General features: G+C 40.0%; 1 protein-coding gene across 1 annotated transcript; it reads right to left on the bottom strand.

Moving 5' to 3' along the window:
- Window positions 1–463: 463 nt before the first annotated feature.
- LOC128696804 (Programmed cell death 4) lies at window positions 464–20714 on the bottom strand. The gene is made up of 4 exons (XM_070096014.1): window positions 20538–20714; window positions 19681–19914; window positions 7260–7391; window positions 464–614 (listed from the first exon to the last, which is right to left on the bottom strand). The coding sequence occupies exons 1-4, from the start codon at window positions 20691–20693 to the stop codon at window positions 483–485; spliced, it is 654 nt and encodes a 217-aa protein (XP_069952115.1). The 5' UTR covers window positions 20694–20714; the 3' UTR covers window positions 464–482.
- Window positions 20715–21351: the final 637 nt, after the last annotated feature.

Below are 21351 nucleotides of genomic sequence, written 5' to 3'. Positions count from 1 at the left end.
ATCATACATAGTGTGAATTACCTCAGATAATCCAAGAAAGTGAAGTAAAGTGCTATACTGTGCTTGTAGATATGAGGTATAAGCATGACTGTGGCAAGGAATATACACATTTCAGCCACAGTTGTATCGCTCCACTTGTGCAGCCACAAGGATTCTGATACATGTTTTTCCACCTGATAATCAGGTTCACAAGTGGCTCTCTGAAAGCAAGCAAGAGACAGAGACAGAGAAAAAGAGACAGAAAGAGAAAGAGACAGAGACAGACAGAGCATCGGTGATAGGACATTCTGACAGGATGACACTAGCAGTGGCATGACCCATTGTATAATGCCTAGGTCTATCAGGCCTTTGTTGCCTAATTTGAATGTAGAAAAAAATAGTGTGTTGATCTACGTCTGGAGTGCTAGCAGTAATGTGTAGATCAACGGTTTGACAGTTAAAGAGTTAAATAACTGAATATCTGACAAATTAAACCAAGTTCCTCACCTGACAGGCAACTTTTTCACAACGTCATCACCAACAACCTTTGCAGCTTGGCATCTCATGACAAATCTCTCCAATATTGAATATGCTGGAGGAACGTCCACACATATTTGTGGCATGTCCTCATAGACCTGTAACACAATTATGTACATTGAGTAGTGAAATTTAATAATCTTGTATATTACTGCATGCCCAAAACCTATCCTGTTGAAAAAAAAAGGGGGGGGGGGGTTAACAATAGTTTGTTGTTACTGATTAAAAATTTAGGTACTACTTGAATATGTGGATGTATTGTTAAACATTCTTGAATTATTTCAGTTAACTATATATGTAATGATGCAGGGTGCAAGAAAGTCTACTGATGAAGTTTGTTAGGCGAGATATCCAAGCTAAAGATATATTTGTAGTCCTGCTGCAGCTGAACAGCAGTACTATCTAAGAGGCTGCAGCTTTTGTTGGATGACACAAACGTGGCTTTTCTTGCTGCAACAGGTTTCAAGATTATTCTTCTTTCACAGTCTAGACTTAGACTCAGGCTTCCTTGTTACTGCCTGATCAACCACACTGTTACTATTAGGCTGCATGCTAACACAAACAACACAACTGACTAATCAGGTACTTACATTAGGTAGATCTACCTGTGATCTGTGTGTCCAGTTTCAAGAGTTTTTCTAGCCTAGCCCAGCTTAAGATGTGGTTCAGTTTCTTCTTGAAAACTTATTCTTATAGTAAATGAAGTAGTTGGTACTGTACCAATTTAGTAGTCTCTGGTTCAGAAATTCCACTGTAGTTTTTTAACACTACAGTAACATCCCCAAGCAGCTTGTAGACACACATCAAAGAGGCAATCACCTCTTTTGAAAACACTTAAATGACAAGAGAAGAAATCCATTCAAATTACCCCTTAAACTGTGTCTAATGTACCAGTATGCAACTGACAATTATGTATCCAACATACCAGTGCACACAATTTTTTGTACTTTCAGATCTGCCACCTATCAATATTTTAACTCTGAGTTTTCTACAAAATCTCTTCATACCTTTTAAAAAAATCTAAAGCTAGGCAGGTCCACACAGTGCATCATGCTTAATTACTCAGGTGATGACTGTATATTAGACAGTCTAGTATGTTGCATCACTACCAGCTTCCTTACCAGCAAATAGCACAAAGATGACTTATTAATTCCAAATTTAATACACTTTCATGACACTAACAGTGCAATTCAGCCATAAAACTTATTAGGTAGATTTAATCCTCAGTAAGTCAAACAATATGACTTATTGAGGAGTTTTGAAGAGTCCTGGAGGTGTGAAGTACAATGCCTGCACTTTAAAAGAGGGCTATGCCACATTTGCTGTTTGGAATGACATCTGAACTGTCGTATCTGAGCACCTCTGCAATGATAGTGATTATGTGTGAATGATGAAGAAAGTATTGAATGATGGTGAAAGTGTTTCTTTCTTCAGTGGGAGACGGCTGACGTGTTGAAAAAAAAAAAGTTTTACTGTAGTCTGGAAGGGACAGGTGTTATGGACATATAAAATGTTTATAAAACCCAGGGGATTCCCTCAAGCCTAAATACATAACATATAATCCTTGTACATACATAGTATTACAAGACCAAAGTAGTAAAAAAATAGAATAAACAACAATTATTTCACCAATATGCATTGTAAATTCCAAGTAAAGCAATGCCAGGCTAAGAATTTCCTCATGTATAAAGTGCCAAAACATTTTTTAACACATCTAATATCAAAAGAAATTAGTGTACATAGTGTTCAACATTAAAAGCAATTAAAAAATTAAGAACGATTATAACTCGGCATCAAGAAGGAAAGGAGAAATCAAGAGGGAAGGGAGGGCTCCAGAGAAGAATCAAGAGGGAAGGAAGGGCTCAAGAAAGGAATCAAGGAGGGAGGACTTAAGAGAGGAATCAAGATGGATAAAAAGGAAAAGAATGATGAGGAAAGACAAATCAAGAGGGATGGGATAAACCAAGAGGAAATGAGGAATGAAGAGTACAGTGAGGGATCAAGAGGGAAGGGAGAAATAAATCAAGAGGAAAGGGATGAAGAGGGAGGTCTCAGAGGAGAGAGCAAACAAATAATAATACAGCCTCTCCTCACTTAACCCTTTGACTGTCGACGTCGTATATATACGTCTTACAAGGTACCATGTTTGACGTATATATACTCATAAATTCTAGAAAGTTGAAAGTGAACATAGAAAAGAGTAAGGTGATGAGGGTATCAAATGATTTAGATAAAGAAAAATTGGATATCAAATTGGGGAGGAGGAGTATGGAAGAAGTGAATGTTTTCAGATACTTGGGAGTTGACGTGTCGGCGGATGGATTTATGAAGGATGAGGTTAATCATAGAATTGATGAGGGAAAAAAGGTGAGTGGTGCGTTGAGGTATATGTGGAGTCAAAAAACGTTATCTATGGAGGCAAAGAAGGGAATGTATGAAAGTATAGTAGTACCAACACTCTTATATGGATGTGAAGCTTGGGTGGTAAATGCAGCAGCGAGGAGACGGTTGGAGGCAGTGGAGATGTCCTGTCTAAGGGCAATGTGTGGTGTAAATATTATGCAGAAAATTCGGAGTGTGGAAATTAGGAGAAGGTGTGGAGTTAATAAAAGCATTAGTCAGAGGGCAGAAGAGGGGTTGTTGAGGTGGTTTGGTCATTTAGAGAGAATGGATCAAAGTAGAATGACATGGAAAGCATATAAATCTATAGGGGAAGGAAAGAGGGGTAGGGGTCGTCCTCGAAAGGGTTGGAAAGAGGGGGTAAAGGAGGTTTTGTGGGTGAGGGGCTTGGACTTCCAGCAAGCGTGCGTGAGCGTGTTAGATAGGAGTGAATGGAGACGAATGATACTTGGGACCTGACGATCTCTTGGAGTGTGAGCAGGGTAATATTTAGTGAAGGGATTCAGGGAAACCGGTTATTTTCATATAGTCGGACTTGAGTCCTGGAAATGGGAAGTACAATGCCTGCACTTTAAAGGAGGGGTTTGGGATATTGGCAGTTTGGAGGGATATGTTGTGTATCTCTATACATATATGCTTCTAAACTGTTGTATTCTGAGAACCTCTGCAAAAGCAGTGATAATGTGTGAGTGTGGTGAAAGTGTTGAATGATGATGAAAGTATTTTCTTTTTGGGGATTTTCTTTCTTTTTATTTTGGGTCACCCTGCCTCGGTGGGAGACGGCCGACTTGTTGAAATCAAAAAAAAAAAAAAAATTATAGCGGCTTCAAATCAAGCAGGAGAAAGCTGGTAGGCCCACATGTGAGAGAATGGGTCTGTGTGGTCAGTGTGCACCATATAAAAAAAATCCTGGAACATGCAGTGCATAATGAGAAAAAAAAAACACTGACCGTTTTTTTTAATTAAAATGCCGACTTTGTGGTCTATTTTTGTATAGTATTTATGGTTGTATTCTCATTTTCTTGGTCTCATTTGATAGAATGGAAAACATATTACAGAAATAGAGGTGATTTTGATTGATTTTACTATAAAAAGAACCTGGAAATGGAGCTCAAAGTAGGGGAAATGTTTGATTTTTGCCAATGTTCAAAAGTAAACAAATGATGTTATTATCCAATAAATGTCGAACTAGCCATTCTAATATGCAGTCGTGAATGGGTTGATGTTATTTATACAATTATTACAGTATTGCAGTAGTCTGCATAACAGTAAATCTTCTATTTTTTGTTTGAATAAAAATTCAAAATAGAAAGCAAGAATAATATCAGAGGGGCTTGGAGATATGACTGATGAACAAAAAAAATGTTATTTTAGAGCCAGGAATGTCTGCATTGTTCATTCTGGACCGTATTTTGAAATTGTCATATTTTTTAATTTTCGCGAAATTGGCCAAATTGCAAATTTCTGACCACGTTATTGGGTAGTTGAAATTGGTAAATGGGCAGTTTCTTGTACTCAATCGATAGAAAAAATGGAGTTCTAAAGCAGTAGCTATGAGTTTGGTCGACTGGAACAATGGAATTAGCCGAAAATAGGGGTCAAAGTGGGCAAAACCGCCGATTTGTAAATATCCCCGAGGTCGCTAACTTTGCGAGAGCGTAATTCCGTCAGTTTTCCATCAAATTTTGTGTTTTTGGTGTCATTACAATCGGGAAAAGATTCTCTATCATTTCATAAGAAATTTTTTTTTTTTTTAAATTTTGCGACACCAGGAGACACTTCAGGATTGGGGGTTGCGACAGTCAAAGGGTTAATGATGTCCTCGTTTACCGACGACTCGAACTTACGACGGGCTCTCTGACCAGTATGCATACCTAAATAATGTACATTACAGCTGATTTCCTCTATTCTGTTTATTACAATGTACAGTACACTACTGTATAAACATTTAAAAATATACTAAACATGTTATAAATGGTGCAAAGGTGACATTAAAACAATATCGAAGATGGTTGACATAAACCCACTACCATTATAGTATGCTCCTCGTTTAGCGACAAATTAGTTTATCGACGCGTTATTAGGAACGGAACTCCGTTGTTAAGTGAGGAGAGGCTGTAATGATTATTATTATTCTTTCAACAAACCGGCCGTATCCCACCAAGATAGGGTGACCCAAAAAGAAAAGTTTGTCTTTTTAACTTCAGTAATGCATGCAGGAGAAGAGGTTACTAGCCCCATGTTTCGTGGAGAAGTATTATTACTATGTAATAATAAAAGTAAACCTAGTAAAAAGCAAGGTGATGAGAGCATCAAAAAAGCATAGGCAATGAGAGATATGACATTAGATTGTAGGGAGCGACCATAGAGGAAGTAATTTTTTTTAAGATGCTGGCCATCTCCCACCAAGGCAGGGCGACCTACAGAAGAAACACTTTCATCATCATTCACACTATTGCTGTCTTGTCAGAGGTGCACAGATATGACAGTTTAGATGTTCCTCTAAACAGCAAATATTCCTACCTCTCCTTTAAAGTGCAGGCATTGTACTTCTCACCTCCAGGACTCAAGTCCAGTTAACCGGCTTCCCTGAATCCCTTCACAAAATATTACCCTGCTCACACTCCAACAGCTCATTAGGTCTCAAAAACCATTTGCCTCCATTCACTCCTATCTAACATGTTCACATATGCCTGCTGCAAACCTCTTGTGCCCCTTCCCTCCATCCTTTCCTAGGATGACCCCTACCCCTCCACTATAGATTTATACATCCTCCAAGTCATCCTATTTTGCTCCATCCTCTCTAAATGACCAAACCATCTCACCAGCCCCTCTTCAGCCCTCTAAATAATACTTTTAATAATTCTACACCTCCTCCTAATTTCCACACTATGAATTCTCTGCATAATATTTACACTACACATTGCCTTAGACATGACATCTTCACTACCTCCAGCCTCCTCCTTGCAGCAGCATTTACAACTCATGCTTCACATCCATATAATAGTGTTGGTACCACTATACTCTTGTACATTTCCTTCTTTGCCTATATGGATAACGTTTTTTTTGTCACCACAGTACCTCAATGCACCACCCACCTTTTTCCTTCATCACTTAAATGGTATATCTTGTCTTTCATATACGCATCCACTGACAAATCTACTCCCAAATATTTGAACACATTCACTTCTTCCTTATTCCTTCCCCTTCAATCTGATATCCAATTTTTCCTTACCTAACTCATTTGATACCTTCATCACCTTATTCTTATCTATGCGCTTTCAACTTCCTTTATTTGGGAGTGGACTTGTCAGTGGATGGTTCTATAAGAGATCAGGTGAACCGTAGAACTGATAAAGAAAAAAAAGTGGATAAGGCATCTGTGGAGACAGAATTTTATTCACAGGAAAAAAAAAAAAAAAAAAAAAAAAAAAAAAAAAAAAAAAAAGAGTACAGTTGTACCAATACTGTTGTATGGGTGTAAAGCATAAGTTTTGAATGTTGCAGCAGGGAGGCTGGAGGCAGCAGAGATGCCATATCAGAGGGCACTACATAGTGTGAATATTATGCTGAGAATTTAGAGTTTGGATTAGCAGGTGTGGAGTCACCAAAAGTATATTCGGAGGGCTGAGGAAGGGATGTTGAGGTAGTTTGGACATTCAGAGAGGCTGAGAAATATAGAATGACTATAAGGGTGTATAAATCTGGCATTGAGGGAAGGAGGGGTAGGGGTCATCTTTGGAAAAGCTGAAGGGAGGGAGGATAAAGTGCTAGGGGCTTGGACATGCAGCAGGTGTGTGAATGGAGGCAAGTGGTATTTTATATGATGTGCTGTTGGAGTGTGAGCAAGGTAACATTTACAAAAGGATTCTGGGAAACTGGTTAACTGGACTCGAGTCCTGGAGGTGGGAAGTACAGTGCCTACACTCTGAAGGAGGGGTGGGAAGTACAGTGCCTACACTCTGAAGGAGGGGTGGGAAGTACAGTGCCTACACTCTGAAGGAGGGGTGGGAAGTACAGTGCCTACACTCTGAAGGAGGGGTGGGAAGTACAGTGTCTACACTCTAAAGGAGGGGTGGGAAGTACAGTGCCTACACTCTGAAGGAGGGGTGGGAAGTACAGTGCCTACACTCTGAAGGAGGGGTGGGAAGTACAGTGTCTACACTCTGAAGGAGGGGTGGGAATGATATCGTTTGGAAGGTCATCTGAACAATGATGTTGGTGCCTTCCTAGCAAGATAGTGTATGAATGAGTGGGAGCAAAGTGTTTTATTCTTTGCTGGGTCACCCTACCTCTGTGGAAGACAATATTAAAAACTAAATAATATTTTTCACTTCACCTACCCTGAGAAAACCAGCTTTCATCTGGGTTGGAGTGATGATGATGGCACGGTGAAGTGACCCTAACAAATCACACATCAGTTTTGAGGTACGGTCATCCATCTTCTCTAAAGTCATTACTACTGCTTCATACACCTATGTATGGGAAATGAAAACAAACAATGTTTATTCATAAAATTTGTAGCCCCTTATTTTTCCCTGTATATTATTGTCACTCTTGTTATTCACTGCATTACTAATTACAAGCATTATTACTTTAAAGGAACATAATATACAATTTTAATTTTAATATATACATATGTCATCACATCATGAAGCATGCCTAGTTTACTAGGCACACAACATTTGTAGGATTGTTTGGTCCAGTGGTCTAGAGCGTCATGAGTTTCAACTTGCTTCCCACAAGGTGGGCTAAAACAACAAGTTGGATTCCCTAGCTAGCCGTAGTATGTTACTGCTTAAAGAACAAAAGAATAAAGATTTTATTTCTTTGCAAAGGTTACAATGTGTAATTACAATTTTGATTTGTTAAGCACAAAGAAAGCCACTGTCATGCTGGGGCATTTGGGCAGACTAATCCTAGCATATAATAACTACTTTAGAGTTTTACCTGGAGATTACCTGGAGAGAGTTTCGGGGGTCAACGCCCCCGCGGCCCGGTCTGTGACCAGGCCTCCTGGTGGATCAGCGCCTGATCAACCAGGCTGTTGCTGCTGGCTGCACGCAAACCAACGTACGAGCCACAGCCCGGCTGATCAGGAACTGACTTTAGTTGCTTGTCCAGTGCCAGCTTGAAGACTGCCAGGGGTCTGTTGGTAATCCCCCTTATGTGTGCTGGGAGGCAGTTGAACAGTCTCGGGCCCCTGACACTTATTGTATGGTCTCTTAACGTGCTAGTGACACCCCTGCTTTTCATTGGGGGGATGGTGCATCGTCTGCCAAGTCTTTTGCTTTCGTAGTGAGTGATTTTCGTGTGCAAGTTTGGTACTAGTCCCTCTAGGATTTTCCAGGTGTATATAATCATGTATCTCTCCCTCCTGCGTTCCAGGGAATACAGGTTTAGAAACCTCAAGCGCTCCCAGTAATTGAGGTGTTTTATCTCCGTTATGCGCGCCGTGAAAGTTCTCTGTACATTTTCTAGGTCGGCAATTTCACCTGCCTTGAAAGGTGCTGTTAGAGTGCAGCAATATTCCAGCCTAGATAGAACAAGTGACCTGAAGAGTGTCATCATGGGCTTGGCCTCCCTAGTTTTGAAGGTTCTCATTATCCATCCTGTCATTTTTCTAGCAGATGCGATTGATACAATGTTATGGTCCTTGAAGGTGAGATCCTCCGACATAATCACTCCTAGGTCTTTGACGTTGGTGTTTCGCTCTATTTTGTGGCCAGAATTTGTTTTGTACTCTGATGAAGATTTAATTTCCTCATGTTTACCATATCTGAGTAATTGAAATTTCTCATCGTTGAACTTCATATTGTTTTCTGCAGCCCACTGAAAGATTTGGTTGATGTCCGCCTGGAGCCTTTCAGTGTCTGCAATGGAAGACACTGTCATGCAGATTCGGGTGTCATCTGCAAAGGAAGACACGGTGCTGTGGCTGACATCCTTGTCTATGTCGGATATGAGGATGAGGAACAAGATGGGAGCTAGTACTGTGCCTTGTGGGACAGAGCTTTTCACCGTAGCTGCCTCGGACTTTACTCTGTTGACGACTACTCTCTGTGTTCTGTTAGTGAGGAAATTATAGATCCATCGACCGACTTTTCCTGTTATTCCTTTAGCGCGCATTTTGTGCGCTATTACGCCATGGTCACACTTGTCGAAGGCTTTTGCAAAGTCTGTATATATTACATCTGCATTCTTTTTGTCTTCTAGTGCATTTAGGACCTTGTCGTAGTGATCCAGTAGTTGAGACAGACAGGAGCGACCTGTTCTAAACCCATGTTGCCCTGGGTTGTGTAACTGATGGGTTTCTAGATGGGTGGTGATCTTGCTTCTTAGGACCCTTTCAAAGATTTTTATGATATGGGATGTTAGTGCTATTGGTCTGTAGTTCTTTGCTGTTGCTTTACTGCCCCCTTTGTGGAGTGGGGCTATGTCTGTTGTTTTTAGTAACTGAGGGACGACCCCCGTGTCCATGCTCCCTCTCCATAGGATGGAAAAGGCTCGTGATAGGGGCTTCTTGCAGTTCTTGATGAACACAGAGTTCCATGAGTCTGGCCCTGGGGCAGAGTGCATGGGCATGTCATTTATCGCCTGTTCGAAGTCATTTGGCGTCAGGATAACATCGGATAGGCTTGTGTTAGTCAAATTTTGTGGCTCTCTCATAAAAAATTCATTTTGGTCTTCGACTCTCAGTCTGGTTAGCGGCTTGCTAAAAACTGAGTCATATTGGGACTTGAGTAGCTCACTCATTTCCTTGCTGTCATCTGTGTAGGACCCATCTTGTTTAAGTAGGGGCCCAATACTGGACGTTGTTCTCGATTTTGATTTGGCATAGGAGAAGAAATACTTTGGGTTTCTTTCGATTTCATTTATGGCTTTTAGTTCTTCCCGCGATTCCTGACTCCTAAAGGATTCTTTTAGCTTAAGTTCGATGCTTGCTATTTCTCTGACCAGTGTCTCCCTGCGCATTTCAGATATATTGACCTCTTTTAGCCGCTCTGTTATTCTTTTCCGTCGCCTGTAAAGGGAGCGCCTGTCTCTTTCTATTTTACATCTACTCCTCCTTTTTCTTAGAGGAATAAGCCTTGTGCATACATCGAGTGCCACCGAGTTAATCTGTTCTAGGCATAAGTTTGGGTCTGTGTTGCTTAGTATATCTTCCCAGCTTATATCGGTTAGGACTTGGTTTACTTGGTCCCACTTTATGTTTTTGTTATTGAAGTTGAATTTGGTGAATGCTCCCTCGTGACTAGTCTCATTTTGTCGGTCTGGGGCTCCATGCATACATGTCTGAACCTCAATTATGTTGTGATCTGAGTATATTGTTTTTGATATGGTGACATTTCTTATCAGATCATCATTGTTAGTGAAGATGAGGTCTAGTGTATTCTCCAGTCTTGTAGGCTCTATTATTTGCTGGTTTAAATTGAATTTTGTGCAGAGATTTAAAAGCTCGTGTGAGTGTGAGTTTTCATCAGAGCTGCCTCCTGGTGTTATTACTGCAACAATATTATTTGCTATATTCCTCCATTTTAGGTGCCTTAAGTTGAAATCCCCCAGGAGCAAGATGTTGGGTGCAGGAGCTGGAAGATTTTCCAGACAGTGGTCAATTTTTAACAGCTGTTCCTGGAATTGCTGGGATGTTGCATCCGGAGGCTTGTAGACTACCACAATGACTAGGTTTTGGTTCTCGACCTTTACTGCTAAAACTTCCACTACGTCATTTGAGGCATTAAGCAGTTCTGTGCAAACAAGTGGTTAACTTTTTAATAAATCTTTATTTTATCTTAATACTAATGCGAGGTAGTCAAGGTAAAGGTTTGTAAATATAATAATCTTGAAGATGTACATAATAAAAACAATAGTATTACAATTAATGGCTCAAACAGTAATATTTTATGGATTGGCAGATGTTTTAATTGACTAGAGGTCGTATAATATAATACAGTGGACCCTTGGTTTTCATGAGTCTCAGTTTTCGTGAATTTTGGTTATCAGCAACTTTTTTCGTCAAAATATAGCCTTGGTTTTCGTGATTTCCCTTGGATTTCGGCAGTCATACGGTATGTGTCCCAGTGGCCCCGCGCACACAAAGTCTCCCACAGATGCATTCAAGAGTCAGTCCGGCATTGTTTCTCAGCAAGTGAGCATCACCCCCCGCATTCATACGAAACATTTCGTAATAATCCATTGTTTTTTTGTGCTTGCAACTGCTAAATAAGCCTTTGGTAAAGGCTGTGGAATGTACTGTGGCATTGGGGATTTCCATGGGGTTGGCTGCGAGTCCCCAGGATGTGGAAGAGTTGGTGGAGGACCACAGTGAAGAGCTAACCACTGAAGAGCTGGAAGAGCTTCATCTACAACAACAACAGACCACAGCTGAGGAAATTGCTTCAGAGGAGGAGGAAGAGAGAGAGGAGAAGGTGCCTTCCTAAGTGATTAAGGACATTTGTGCAAAGTGGAATGAGGTGTAAACTTTTGTGGAGGAACATCACCCTAACAAAGCTGTTGTAGGCTGTGTCTGTGACATGTTCAATGACAATGTGTTGTCCCATTTTAGGCAAATCTTAGAGATGCCAGCAACAGAGCCCTCTGGAACAATTTTTTGAGTGACAGGGGTCCAGTGACTCTCAAGCTGGTCCTAGTGCTATTAAAAAACAAAGAAGGGAAGTAACCCCAGATGGACTTGGTACCTAAAGTCTTTATGGAAGGGGATTCCCCTTCCAAACAATAGTAACTTCTCCTCCCTCTCTCCTCCTTCCATCTTCCACACACCAACAAGAGTCTTCAATAAAGGCAAGTGTGATGTTATTATTGCTTTATATTGATTTGTCATTCTTTTCTGTATGTAAATCTTTATTTAATCTCTAAAAAAATTATTTTTTGTTAATACTTTTGGGTGTCTGGAACGGATTAATTGGATTAACATTATTTCTTATGGGAAAAATGGTTTTGGTTTTCGTGAATTTTGGATTTCGGCAGACTCTCTGGAAAGGATTAATCACGAAAACCAAGGATCCACTGTATTTGGGAGAGTTGCTTCCATCTGATCAGAAATTGTTTTGGTTGGTTTGGTTAGTATTGAGAGATGAGATGATTTTTAAGCACAGCCCTAAATTTGTATATAATCAGGGATGCCCTGGTGGTTAAAGCTCTCGCTTCACACACTGAAGGCCCAGGTTTGATTCCCGGTGAGGTGGAAACATTTTAACATGTTTCCTTACACCTGTTGTCACATTCACCTAGCAGCAAATAGGTACCTGGGTGTTAGTCAACTGGTGTGGGTCACATCCTGGGGGACAAGACTGAGGACCCCAATGGAAATAAGACAGACAGCCCTCAATAACACACTGACTTTCTTGGGTTATCCTGGGTGGCTAACCCTCCAGGGTTAAAAATCCGAAGAAAATCTTATCTTATCTTACCCTTTACCGGTTCAGGTAGTGAATTCTAGAGTTTCGGGTCCTTTATGTGCATTGCGTTTTTGCATAGTGTGAGACTGACAAGAGGGATGTCGATGAGTGCCTTGTGCCTTGTATTGTGACTGTGTTCTGTTGTAGGTATCAAGGAGAAGTTTAAGTGGAGGTTTTATACAGGTCCGCCATCACAAATCCGGCAGTCAGACATCCGGTTCTATCAGTTATTCGGCACTAATTTCGGCTAGCATATTTACAAATTTCTAGGGTCGCCACATCAACTTGCTGGTACTGTTTGGTGAAACTACTTCCTACATAAGTCATTCCAATTTCTTTGTCTCCATTTATTGTTATAACCTGCTTACTTTTAGCCCTAGCCATGGTTCCAATGAATAAAAGAAATGCTTCTCGTTGTGTAAAGCACATACACAGTAGACTGTCCATTAAAGATATGGTGGCTTTGAAGCCACTGTCAGTTGCCATGAGCTCAGTTTCATGATGCAGGGGAATATGCTTTATTATTACACTAGTATCAACACTATGACATATTTGTCTATCACAAATGATCTAATATGACATAATAAACAATATAAATAACATAAAAATATGTTAAATACTCCTGAATGAATAATATTTGGCATAATACCGAGCAGTTCGATGGAGGTACGAAGAGGATATGGGATACAAGAACCATTCTCCTATCCCTGTCTTGGGGGCTTATATTAGAGAAAACAGAGCATAGCACATGGCCAACTATGATACACATGCATACTGCACCATGGAGCTGAAACAAAAAAGTTATTATCTCTACATAGATTATCACACAGCAGCATATGTGCAGAGAACCTAGGATAACCCAAAAAAGTCAAAGGGGCTTATTTCTAGTACCTGGCTTGGGCTAGCCATATATGATTTTTGGTAAATATTCGATTCCCAGCCAGGGTAGAAACATTGGGAGTGTTTCTTTACACCTGTTGTCTATGTTCGCCCATCAGTAAATGGGTACCTGGGTGTTAGTGGATTGGTGTAGGTCTTATCATGAGACACTGACCTAATTTGCCTGAAATGCTAAGCATAACAGGGCACGTTCTATATAGTAGTATGTCACTGATGTCAGCTAGGCCTGTATACTATGTACATGTACGTGTAGTACATAAAGATATTATTTTTATAATTACTATTAATCTTTCTTTCTTTCAACACACCAGCCGTATCCCACTGAGGCGGGGTAGCCGAAAAGGAAAAACTAAAGTTTCTCCTTTTATATTTAGTAATATATACAGGAGAAGAGGTTACTAGCCCCTTGCTCCCGGCATTTTAGTCGCCTCTTACAACACGCATGGCTTACGGAGGAAGAATTCTGTTCCACTTCCCCATGGAGATAAGAGGAAATAAACAAGAATAAGAACTAGAAAGAAAATAGAAGAAAACCCAGAGGGGTGTGTATATATGTGTTTGTACATGTATGTGTAGTGTGACCTAAGTGTAAGTAGAAGTAGCAAGACATACCTGAAATCTTGCATGTTCATGAGACAGAAAAAAAGGACACCAGCAATCCTACCATCATGTAAAACAATTACAGGCTTTCGTTTTACACTCACTTGGCAGGACGGTAGTACCTCCCTGGGCGGTTGCTGTCTACCAACCTACTACCTACATGATTACTATTAATATTATTATTATTTTTTTGTTTCAACAAACTGGCCGTATCCCACCAAGGCAGGGTGGCCCAAAAAGAAAAACTCAAGTTTTTCTTTTTAAATTCAGTAATTTGTACAGGAGAAGGGGTTACTAGCCCCTTGCTCCCGGCATTTTAGTCGCCTCTTACAACACGCATGGCTTACGGAGGAAGAATTCTGTTCCACTTCCCCATGGAGATAAGAGGAAATAAACAAGAACCAGCACTAGACAGAAAATAGAAGAAAACCCAGAGGGGTGTGTATATATATATATATGCTTGTATACATGTATGTGCAGTGTGACCTAAGTGTAAGAAGAAGTAGCAAGAAATACCTGAAATCTTGCATGTTTATGAGGCAGAAAAAAGACACCAGCAATTCTACCATTATTATTATTCTTTCTTTCAACACACTGGCCGTATCCCATCGAGGCAGGGTGGCCCAAAAGGAGAAACGAAAGTTTCTCCTTTTACATTTAGTAATATATACAGGAGAAGGGGTTACTAGCCCATTATTATTATTATTATTATTATTATTATTATTATTTTTTCTCTCAGTTGTTTGTTGGGATATCTTAATGAAACTTGGGCAATGTATGATGAAAAGATGCTTCTTAACATACACCAAAAATGAAGAAATCAGACCATAAATAACAGAGTTCACTTCTCAGCCCCATAGCTGTATACGTATTATCGTATGGTTTTTATGGTTGTTTTCTCATTTTTTTGGTCTCATTTGATAGAAAGGAAGATATATTACAGAAATAGATATGATTTTGATTGCTTTCACGACAAAAAGAACCTTGAAAATTAACTCAGTTTTTTATTATTACAGTGGACCCCCGGTTAACGATTTTAATCCGTGCAAGAGGGGTAATTGTTATGCGAAATAATCGTTATGTGAATGAATTTTCCCCATAAGAAATAATGGAAATAAAATTAATCCGTGCAAGACACCCAAAAGTATGAAAAAAAAATTTTTTTACCACATGAAATATTAATTTTAATACACACAAACTGAAAAAGGCATGCACACTTACATGACACTTACTTTTATTGAAGATCTGGTGATGATTGATGGGATGGGAGGAGGGGAGAGCATTATCTTCTTACTGTTTAGAAGGGGAATCCCCTTCCATTACGACTTGAGGTAGCAAGTCCTTTTCCGGGGTTACTTCCCTTCTTCTTTTAATGCCACTAGGACCAGCTTGAGAGTCACTGGACCTCTGTCGCACAACAAATCTGTCCATAGAGCTCTGTACCTCCCGTTCCTTTACGATTTGTCTAAAATGGGCCACAACATTGTCATTGAAATAGTCACCAGCACGGCTTGCAACAGCTGTGTCAGGGTGATTTTCATCCATAAAGGTTTGCAGTTCAACCCACTGTGCACACATTTCCTTAATCTTTGAAGTAGGCACAATGGATTCCACAACTGGCATAGGCTTCTCAGGGTTAGCCCCAAACCCTTCAAAATCTTTCTTAATTTCCATACTAATTCTCACCCTTTTTACCACAGGGTTGGCACTAGAAGCTTTCTTGGGGCCCATGGTCACTTATTTTCCAGAAACAGCACCGAAAACACTGTAATAATACAAAATATTCCGAGTGTATGCTTGGATGTTACCGCGGAGGCTGGCTGGTAAACAATGGGACGGGCGGCACATGTGAGGCTGGCTGAGGGCACATTGGACGCGTCTCGGCCGAAAATCGGTGAGCGGGTTTTTAATCGGTATGCGCGGCAAAAATTTTGCGATAAAAGTAAGCGGTATGCGGAAAAATCGCTATGTGATGCCATCGTTATGCGGGGGTCCACTGTATTATTATTTTTTATTTGGACATGATACATAGTTGTACAAGGAATTATAGTAGTTGGGTGTACATGCCAAAAGTGTGTGTGATGAATGGTTTGAAAACCGACAAATGGGAATCTTTATTCAGGAAAAGTTTTGCCACACAGTGGCTTCATCAGTCCAATACAAAGTAGAAAGGTGTAAGGAGAGGAGGAGTTTGAGGTAATCAGTCTCTCAGCCTGGAGTCAATGTGTTCAGTCCATCAATCTTGTAGAATGTACATTTGATGTGTTCAGTCCATCAATCTTGTAGAATGTACATTCTACAAGATTGATGGACTGAACACATCGACTCCAGGCTGAGAGACTGATTACCTCAAACTCCTCCTCTCGTTACACCTTTCTACTTTGTACTGGACTGATGAAGCCACTGTGTGGTGAAACGTTTCCTGAATAAAGATTCCCATATGCTGCATAAGTGTCTCAATCTTCAACATGCCAAAAGCCCCTTGTATGCAGAACATTATGGGCAGGCTTAAAATTAACTTAAGATAGCGGAAATGTTCTATTCTTTAGCGATGTTCAAGAGTAAACAAATGACGTCGCTGTCTAATACGTGTGCACCTGCCAGTCCAAATTCCAATACACAGTCAAGAATGGGTTGACATTATTTATATAATTATTACAATAATGCAGTAGTCTGCATAACAGTAAATCTTCTATTTTTTGTGTTAATAAAAATTCCAAATGGTAAGCAAGAGTAATATAAGAGGGGCCTGGAGCCAGGACTAATAAACAGAGAAAATGTTATTTTAGTGCCAGGAATGTCTGCACTGTTTATTCTGGACCCTATTTTGAAATTGACATCTGTTGAAATTTGTGTGAAACTGACCAAATTGCCAATTTCTGACCACTTTATTGGGTAGGTGAAATAGGTGAATGGGCGGATTCTTGTACTCAGTCGACAGAACAGAAGTAAGTAAATAAGTAAGTTTATTCAGGTATACACAAATACGGTTACACAGATTATCATACATAGCAGCGTATGTATAGGGAACTAAGGATAACCCATAAAAGTCAGAGTGACTTATTTCCAATACCTGGCTTGAGCTTGCCAAATATGATTTTTGGTAAAGATTTATTTTTTCTCAGTTGTTTGTTGGGCTATCTCATTGAAACTTGGGCAATGTATGATGAAAAGATGCTTCTTAACGTACACCAAAAATAAAAAAAAAATGGATAATAAATAAGGGAGTTCACTTCTCGGCCATTTGCTGCCTCTTTGTGGTAAATTTCTGTATGGTTTTTATGGATGTATTCTCATTTTTTATCTCATTTGATAGAATGGAAGATATATTACAGAAACAGATATGATTTTGATTGGTTTCACGACAAAATATATCTTGAAACTGAGCTTAAAGTAGTGGAAATGTTTGATTTTTGCCGATGTTCAATGAACTTTGTGTAGGTCAAGTTGGTTAATTTTATTAAGTGTATTCTAACCTAACCACTCTGTAATCCGGCAAACTCAATAATCCGGCACACTACAGGGCCCAACTATGCCAGATTTATTATGGAGGACCTGTATTGGAGTTTAATGTTCTCTATATATAGTAGGCATAATATCAGTGTATGTCTTGTATATTTAGTAGGTACAGGCTTTTGAAATGTGGTGGGGTGTGCTGTCTGGCACAGGAGCTGGTAATCATCCACACAGCAGTTTTTTGTTGGGTTATTAAAGGTTTAAGGTGGTTGGCTGTGGTTGATCCCCAGGCACAAATACCATAGGTGAGGTAGGGATATATAAACGAGTAGTACGTATAGGTAAGGAGTGTCGTTTGGGGTACATAGTACCGAATCTTGGAAAGGATGCCTACTGATTTGGAAATTTTCTTGGATATATGCTGGATGTGGGAATGAAATTAAAGATTACAGTCAAGGTGAAGACTTAGAAATTTACCCTCAGTGTGTCTTGGATATGTAAGGCTTCGTTTCCAAACAGCATAAAGTATGTTTTGTCTATGCTGAGAGTTAGTTTGTTGGTTAACACTAGGTCACACACTCCCTGCTCCATGAGCTTTATCAAACCTCGTCTTAAAGCTGTATGTATATGGTTCCTGCCTCATCTACATTACTTTCCAGACTATCCCACTTCCTGACAACTCTATGACTGAAGAATACTTCCTAACATCCCTCTGACTCATCTGAGTCTCCAACTTCCAATTGTGACTTCTTGTTTCTTTGTCCCATCTCTGGTACATCCTGTCTCTGTCCACGATGTCAATTCCTCGCAGTATTCTATATGTCATTATCATGTCTTCCCTAACCCTCGTGTCCTCCAGTGTTGTCAGGCCGATTTCCCTTAACTTTTCTTTGTAGGACATTCCCCTTAGAACTGGGACTAGTCTTGTTGCTAACCTTAGCACTTGCTCTAATTTCTTGACATGCTTGACAAGGTGTGAGTTTCAAACTGGTGCTGCATACTCCAATATGGGCCTGATGTACACAGTGTACAGTCTTGAACTATTCCTTGCCGAGGTACCGGAACGCTATTCTTAGGTTTGCCACGCGCCCATATGCTGCAGCAGTTATCTGGTTGATGTGTGCCTCAGGAGATGTGCTCGGTATTATACTCGCCCCAAGATCCTTTTCCTTGAGTGAGGTTTGCAGTCTTTGGCCACCTAGCCTATACTCTGCGATCTTCTTTGCCCTTCCCCGATCTTCATGACTTTGCATTTGGCGGGGTTAAATTCGAGAAGCCAGTTGCTGGACCAGGCTTCCAACCTGTCCAGGTCTCTTTGTAGTCCTAATTCTCCTCATTAACTTCACATCATCTGCAAACAGAGACACTTCTGAGTCTATCCCTTCCGTCATGTCATTCACATATACCAATAACAGAACTGGTCCTAGGATTGACCCCTGTGGAACCCTGCTTGTCACAAGCACCCACTTTGACACTTCGTCACGTACTATGACTCATTGTTACCTCCCTGTCAGGTATTCTCTGATCCATTGCAGTGCCTTTCCTGTTATGCATGCCTGATCCTCTAGCTTTTGCACTAACTTCTTGTGAGCAACTGTGTCGAAAGCCTTCTTGCAGTCTAAGATGTAATCTACCCACCCCTCTCTCTCATGTCTTACTTCTGTTACCTTGTCATGAAACTCTAGTAGGTTTGTGACACAGGATTTCCCTTCCCTGAAACCACGCTGGTTGTCGTTTATAAGTTTGTTTCTAGGTCCTTCACCACTCTCCTCCTAATAATCTTCTCCATGATTTTGCATACTATACACATCAGTGACAGTGGTCTATGCACACACGTGTGTGTGTGTGTGTGTGTGTGTGTGTGTGTGTGTGTGTGCATGCACACATGTGTGTGTACGTTTGTGTGCACATGTGCATGTGTGTGTATGCACGTGTGTGTGCGCATGTGTGTGTGTATGCACATGTGTGTGTGCATGTGAACCTGCGTGTGTGTGCATGTGAACCTGCGTGTGTGTGTGTGTGAACCTGCATGTATGCACATGTGTGTGTGTGTGAACCTGCATGTATGCACATGTGTGTGTGTGTGTACATGCATGCACATGTGCACTTTTAAACTGTTTTATTATATTTATTATTTCAGTACAGTGCTGTAGTTATGAGCTCTGTTGAAAACTGAACTTATTTACTTCAATGTATTAACACTTCATTTCATAAAATGTAAAGAAGTGCCTCTAAAGTATATTTACATTAAGTAACCACTCAGACAATTCCCTGCTTTTTTTTTCACAAATTATTCTTATTATTTATTTAACAACATACAATGCATCTCAAAATACAACCTGTCTGAGCATCTTTTTTGCAAACAGAAAAATGTTTTCCGAAAACTTACCAATTCATGATGAAAGTGAGGAACCTCGAGTTCCAAAAGACATCTGGTAGCCTCAGTAATATCTGAAGAAGAAAGGTATTCCTCCAGCAGGAGTACCATCTGCTTCACCAGGTACTTAACAGGGCGAGTACCTCCTCCCACGCCCCAAACATTGTCCAGTCTCACCAATCCATGACGCATGGAGAGCAAGCTGTCTGATCTTGCTAACGTCACTACTGCATGCTCACAATCCACCTGTTTATAAATTTATAAATATGAAAAAAGTTCACAAGTGAAGTTCAGAACAGCAACTTTATAAAGACTTTGTATCTACTGAGCTAAGTATAAAATTGGATTCAACCAAAGTCAAGGCTCAATTCCTGGGTAAGTCAAGACATTAGTTAAGTCTCCTTACATATGTTACCCTATTCACCTACAAGTAAACTGGTACCAGGGTATTAGAGGACTTATGGGTAGCATCCTTGGAGGATGATAGTACAATAAACCTTCTTGTAATGCAACTTCTTCTTGTGCAGTTTTTTTTTTTTTGCAACACATATCAAAAAAGTTCAATCAAAATATTTAACAATGCAGGAAAACTTTCACATTATACAATGTAAATCATTAAAAAATGAGCTAATATGAGTGTTGCAGCTGCAAGGAGGGAATTAATGGGAATAAAGCTGCCTCTCACACAAAAACTTTTTTCAATTAATTCCCTATTTTCACTGTATTATATTGACCAGTGACCAAAAAAGCAGAACAGTATACAATTTATAATCCTTCCATATAACATAGTCATTTTGTAAAGTCTTACCCAACTTCCTTCATCGTGCCTTTTACCCCTGTGTTGATGCATGCTTCAAATTTATACTCACTTTGCCTTTATAGCTTTGAAGAAATTTAGGGGGTATACAATCATCTGCGATGGATCGGGCAATAAAATTGCCTAGGATGGTTGGTGCGTCCGGCGTGTCCAGCACCAGGTCACTCAGGTTCTTAATAAGAATATCATAACCTGTAAAATAAAACATTTGTTAGCTAAAATACTTGTTAGCCTAACACGAAAAATAATCTGTAAATTGCCAGTGCTTCTAAATTCACAAGACTAAAGCATCAATAAAAATTCACCCATGCTTAAATTACATCAAAGTAGTTGACACTCAGAGCTGCAGAAAATATATGAACATAATAGTATTAAAGTACAATATATTGTACCATATATTATGCTCTACACAAAATCTCTTCTTATGGAAATAATACACGAGGTTTAATTTTAAAAGATGATAAATACACAAACAAAAGACAGTATTCCTAATGACAGCCAATCCACCAAGAACAACACTCTTAGTCCACCAAGAACAACACTCTTAGTCCACCAAGAACAACACTCTTAGTCCACCAAGAACAACACTCTCGGTCCACCAAGAACTCTTAGTCCACCAAGAACTCTTAGTCCACCAAGAACAACACTCTTAGTCCACCAAGAACAACACTCTTAGTCCACCAAGAACAACACTCTTAGTCCACCAAGAACAACACTCTTAGTCCACCAAGAACAACACTCTCGGTCCACCAAGAACAACACTCTCGGTCCACCAAGAACAACACTCTCGGTCCACCAAGAACAACACTCTTAGTCCACCAAGAACAACACTCTCGGTCCACCAAGAACAACACTCTTAGTCCACC

The sequence above is a fragment of the Cherax quadricarinatus genome, chromosome 52, assembly GCF_038502225.1.
Source record: "Cherax quadricarinatus isolate ZL_2023a chromosome 52, ASM3850222v1, whole genome shotgun sequence".
Lineage (NCBI taxonomy): Eukaryota > Metazoa > Arthropoda > Malacostraca > Decapoda > Parastacidae > Cherax > Cherax quadricarinatus.
The sequence above is the reverse complement of the archived record's forward strand: the minus strand, read 5'-3'. Positions and strand labels throughout refer to the sequence as shown.

Coding starts and splice junctions, on each gene's coding strand:
- LOC128696804 (XM_070096014.1), bottom strand. CDS start 20,693: ATGTTTTATTTTACAGGTTATGATATTCTTATTAAGAACCTGAGTGAC. Junction 7,392..19,680: donor CTCACTTTCATCATGAATTG/GTAAGTTTTCGG, acceptor TCCCATACATAG/GTGTATGAAGCAGTAGTAAT. Junction 615..7,259: donor TGAAAGCTGGTTTTCTCAGG/GTAGGTGAAGTG, acceptor ATTGTGTTACAG/GTCTATGAGGACATGCCACA.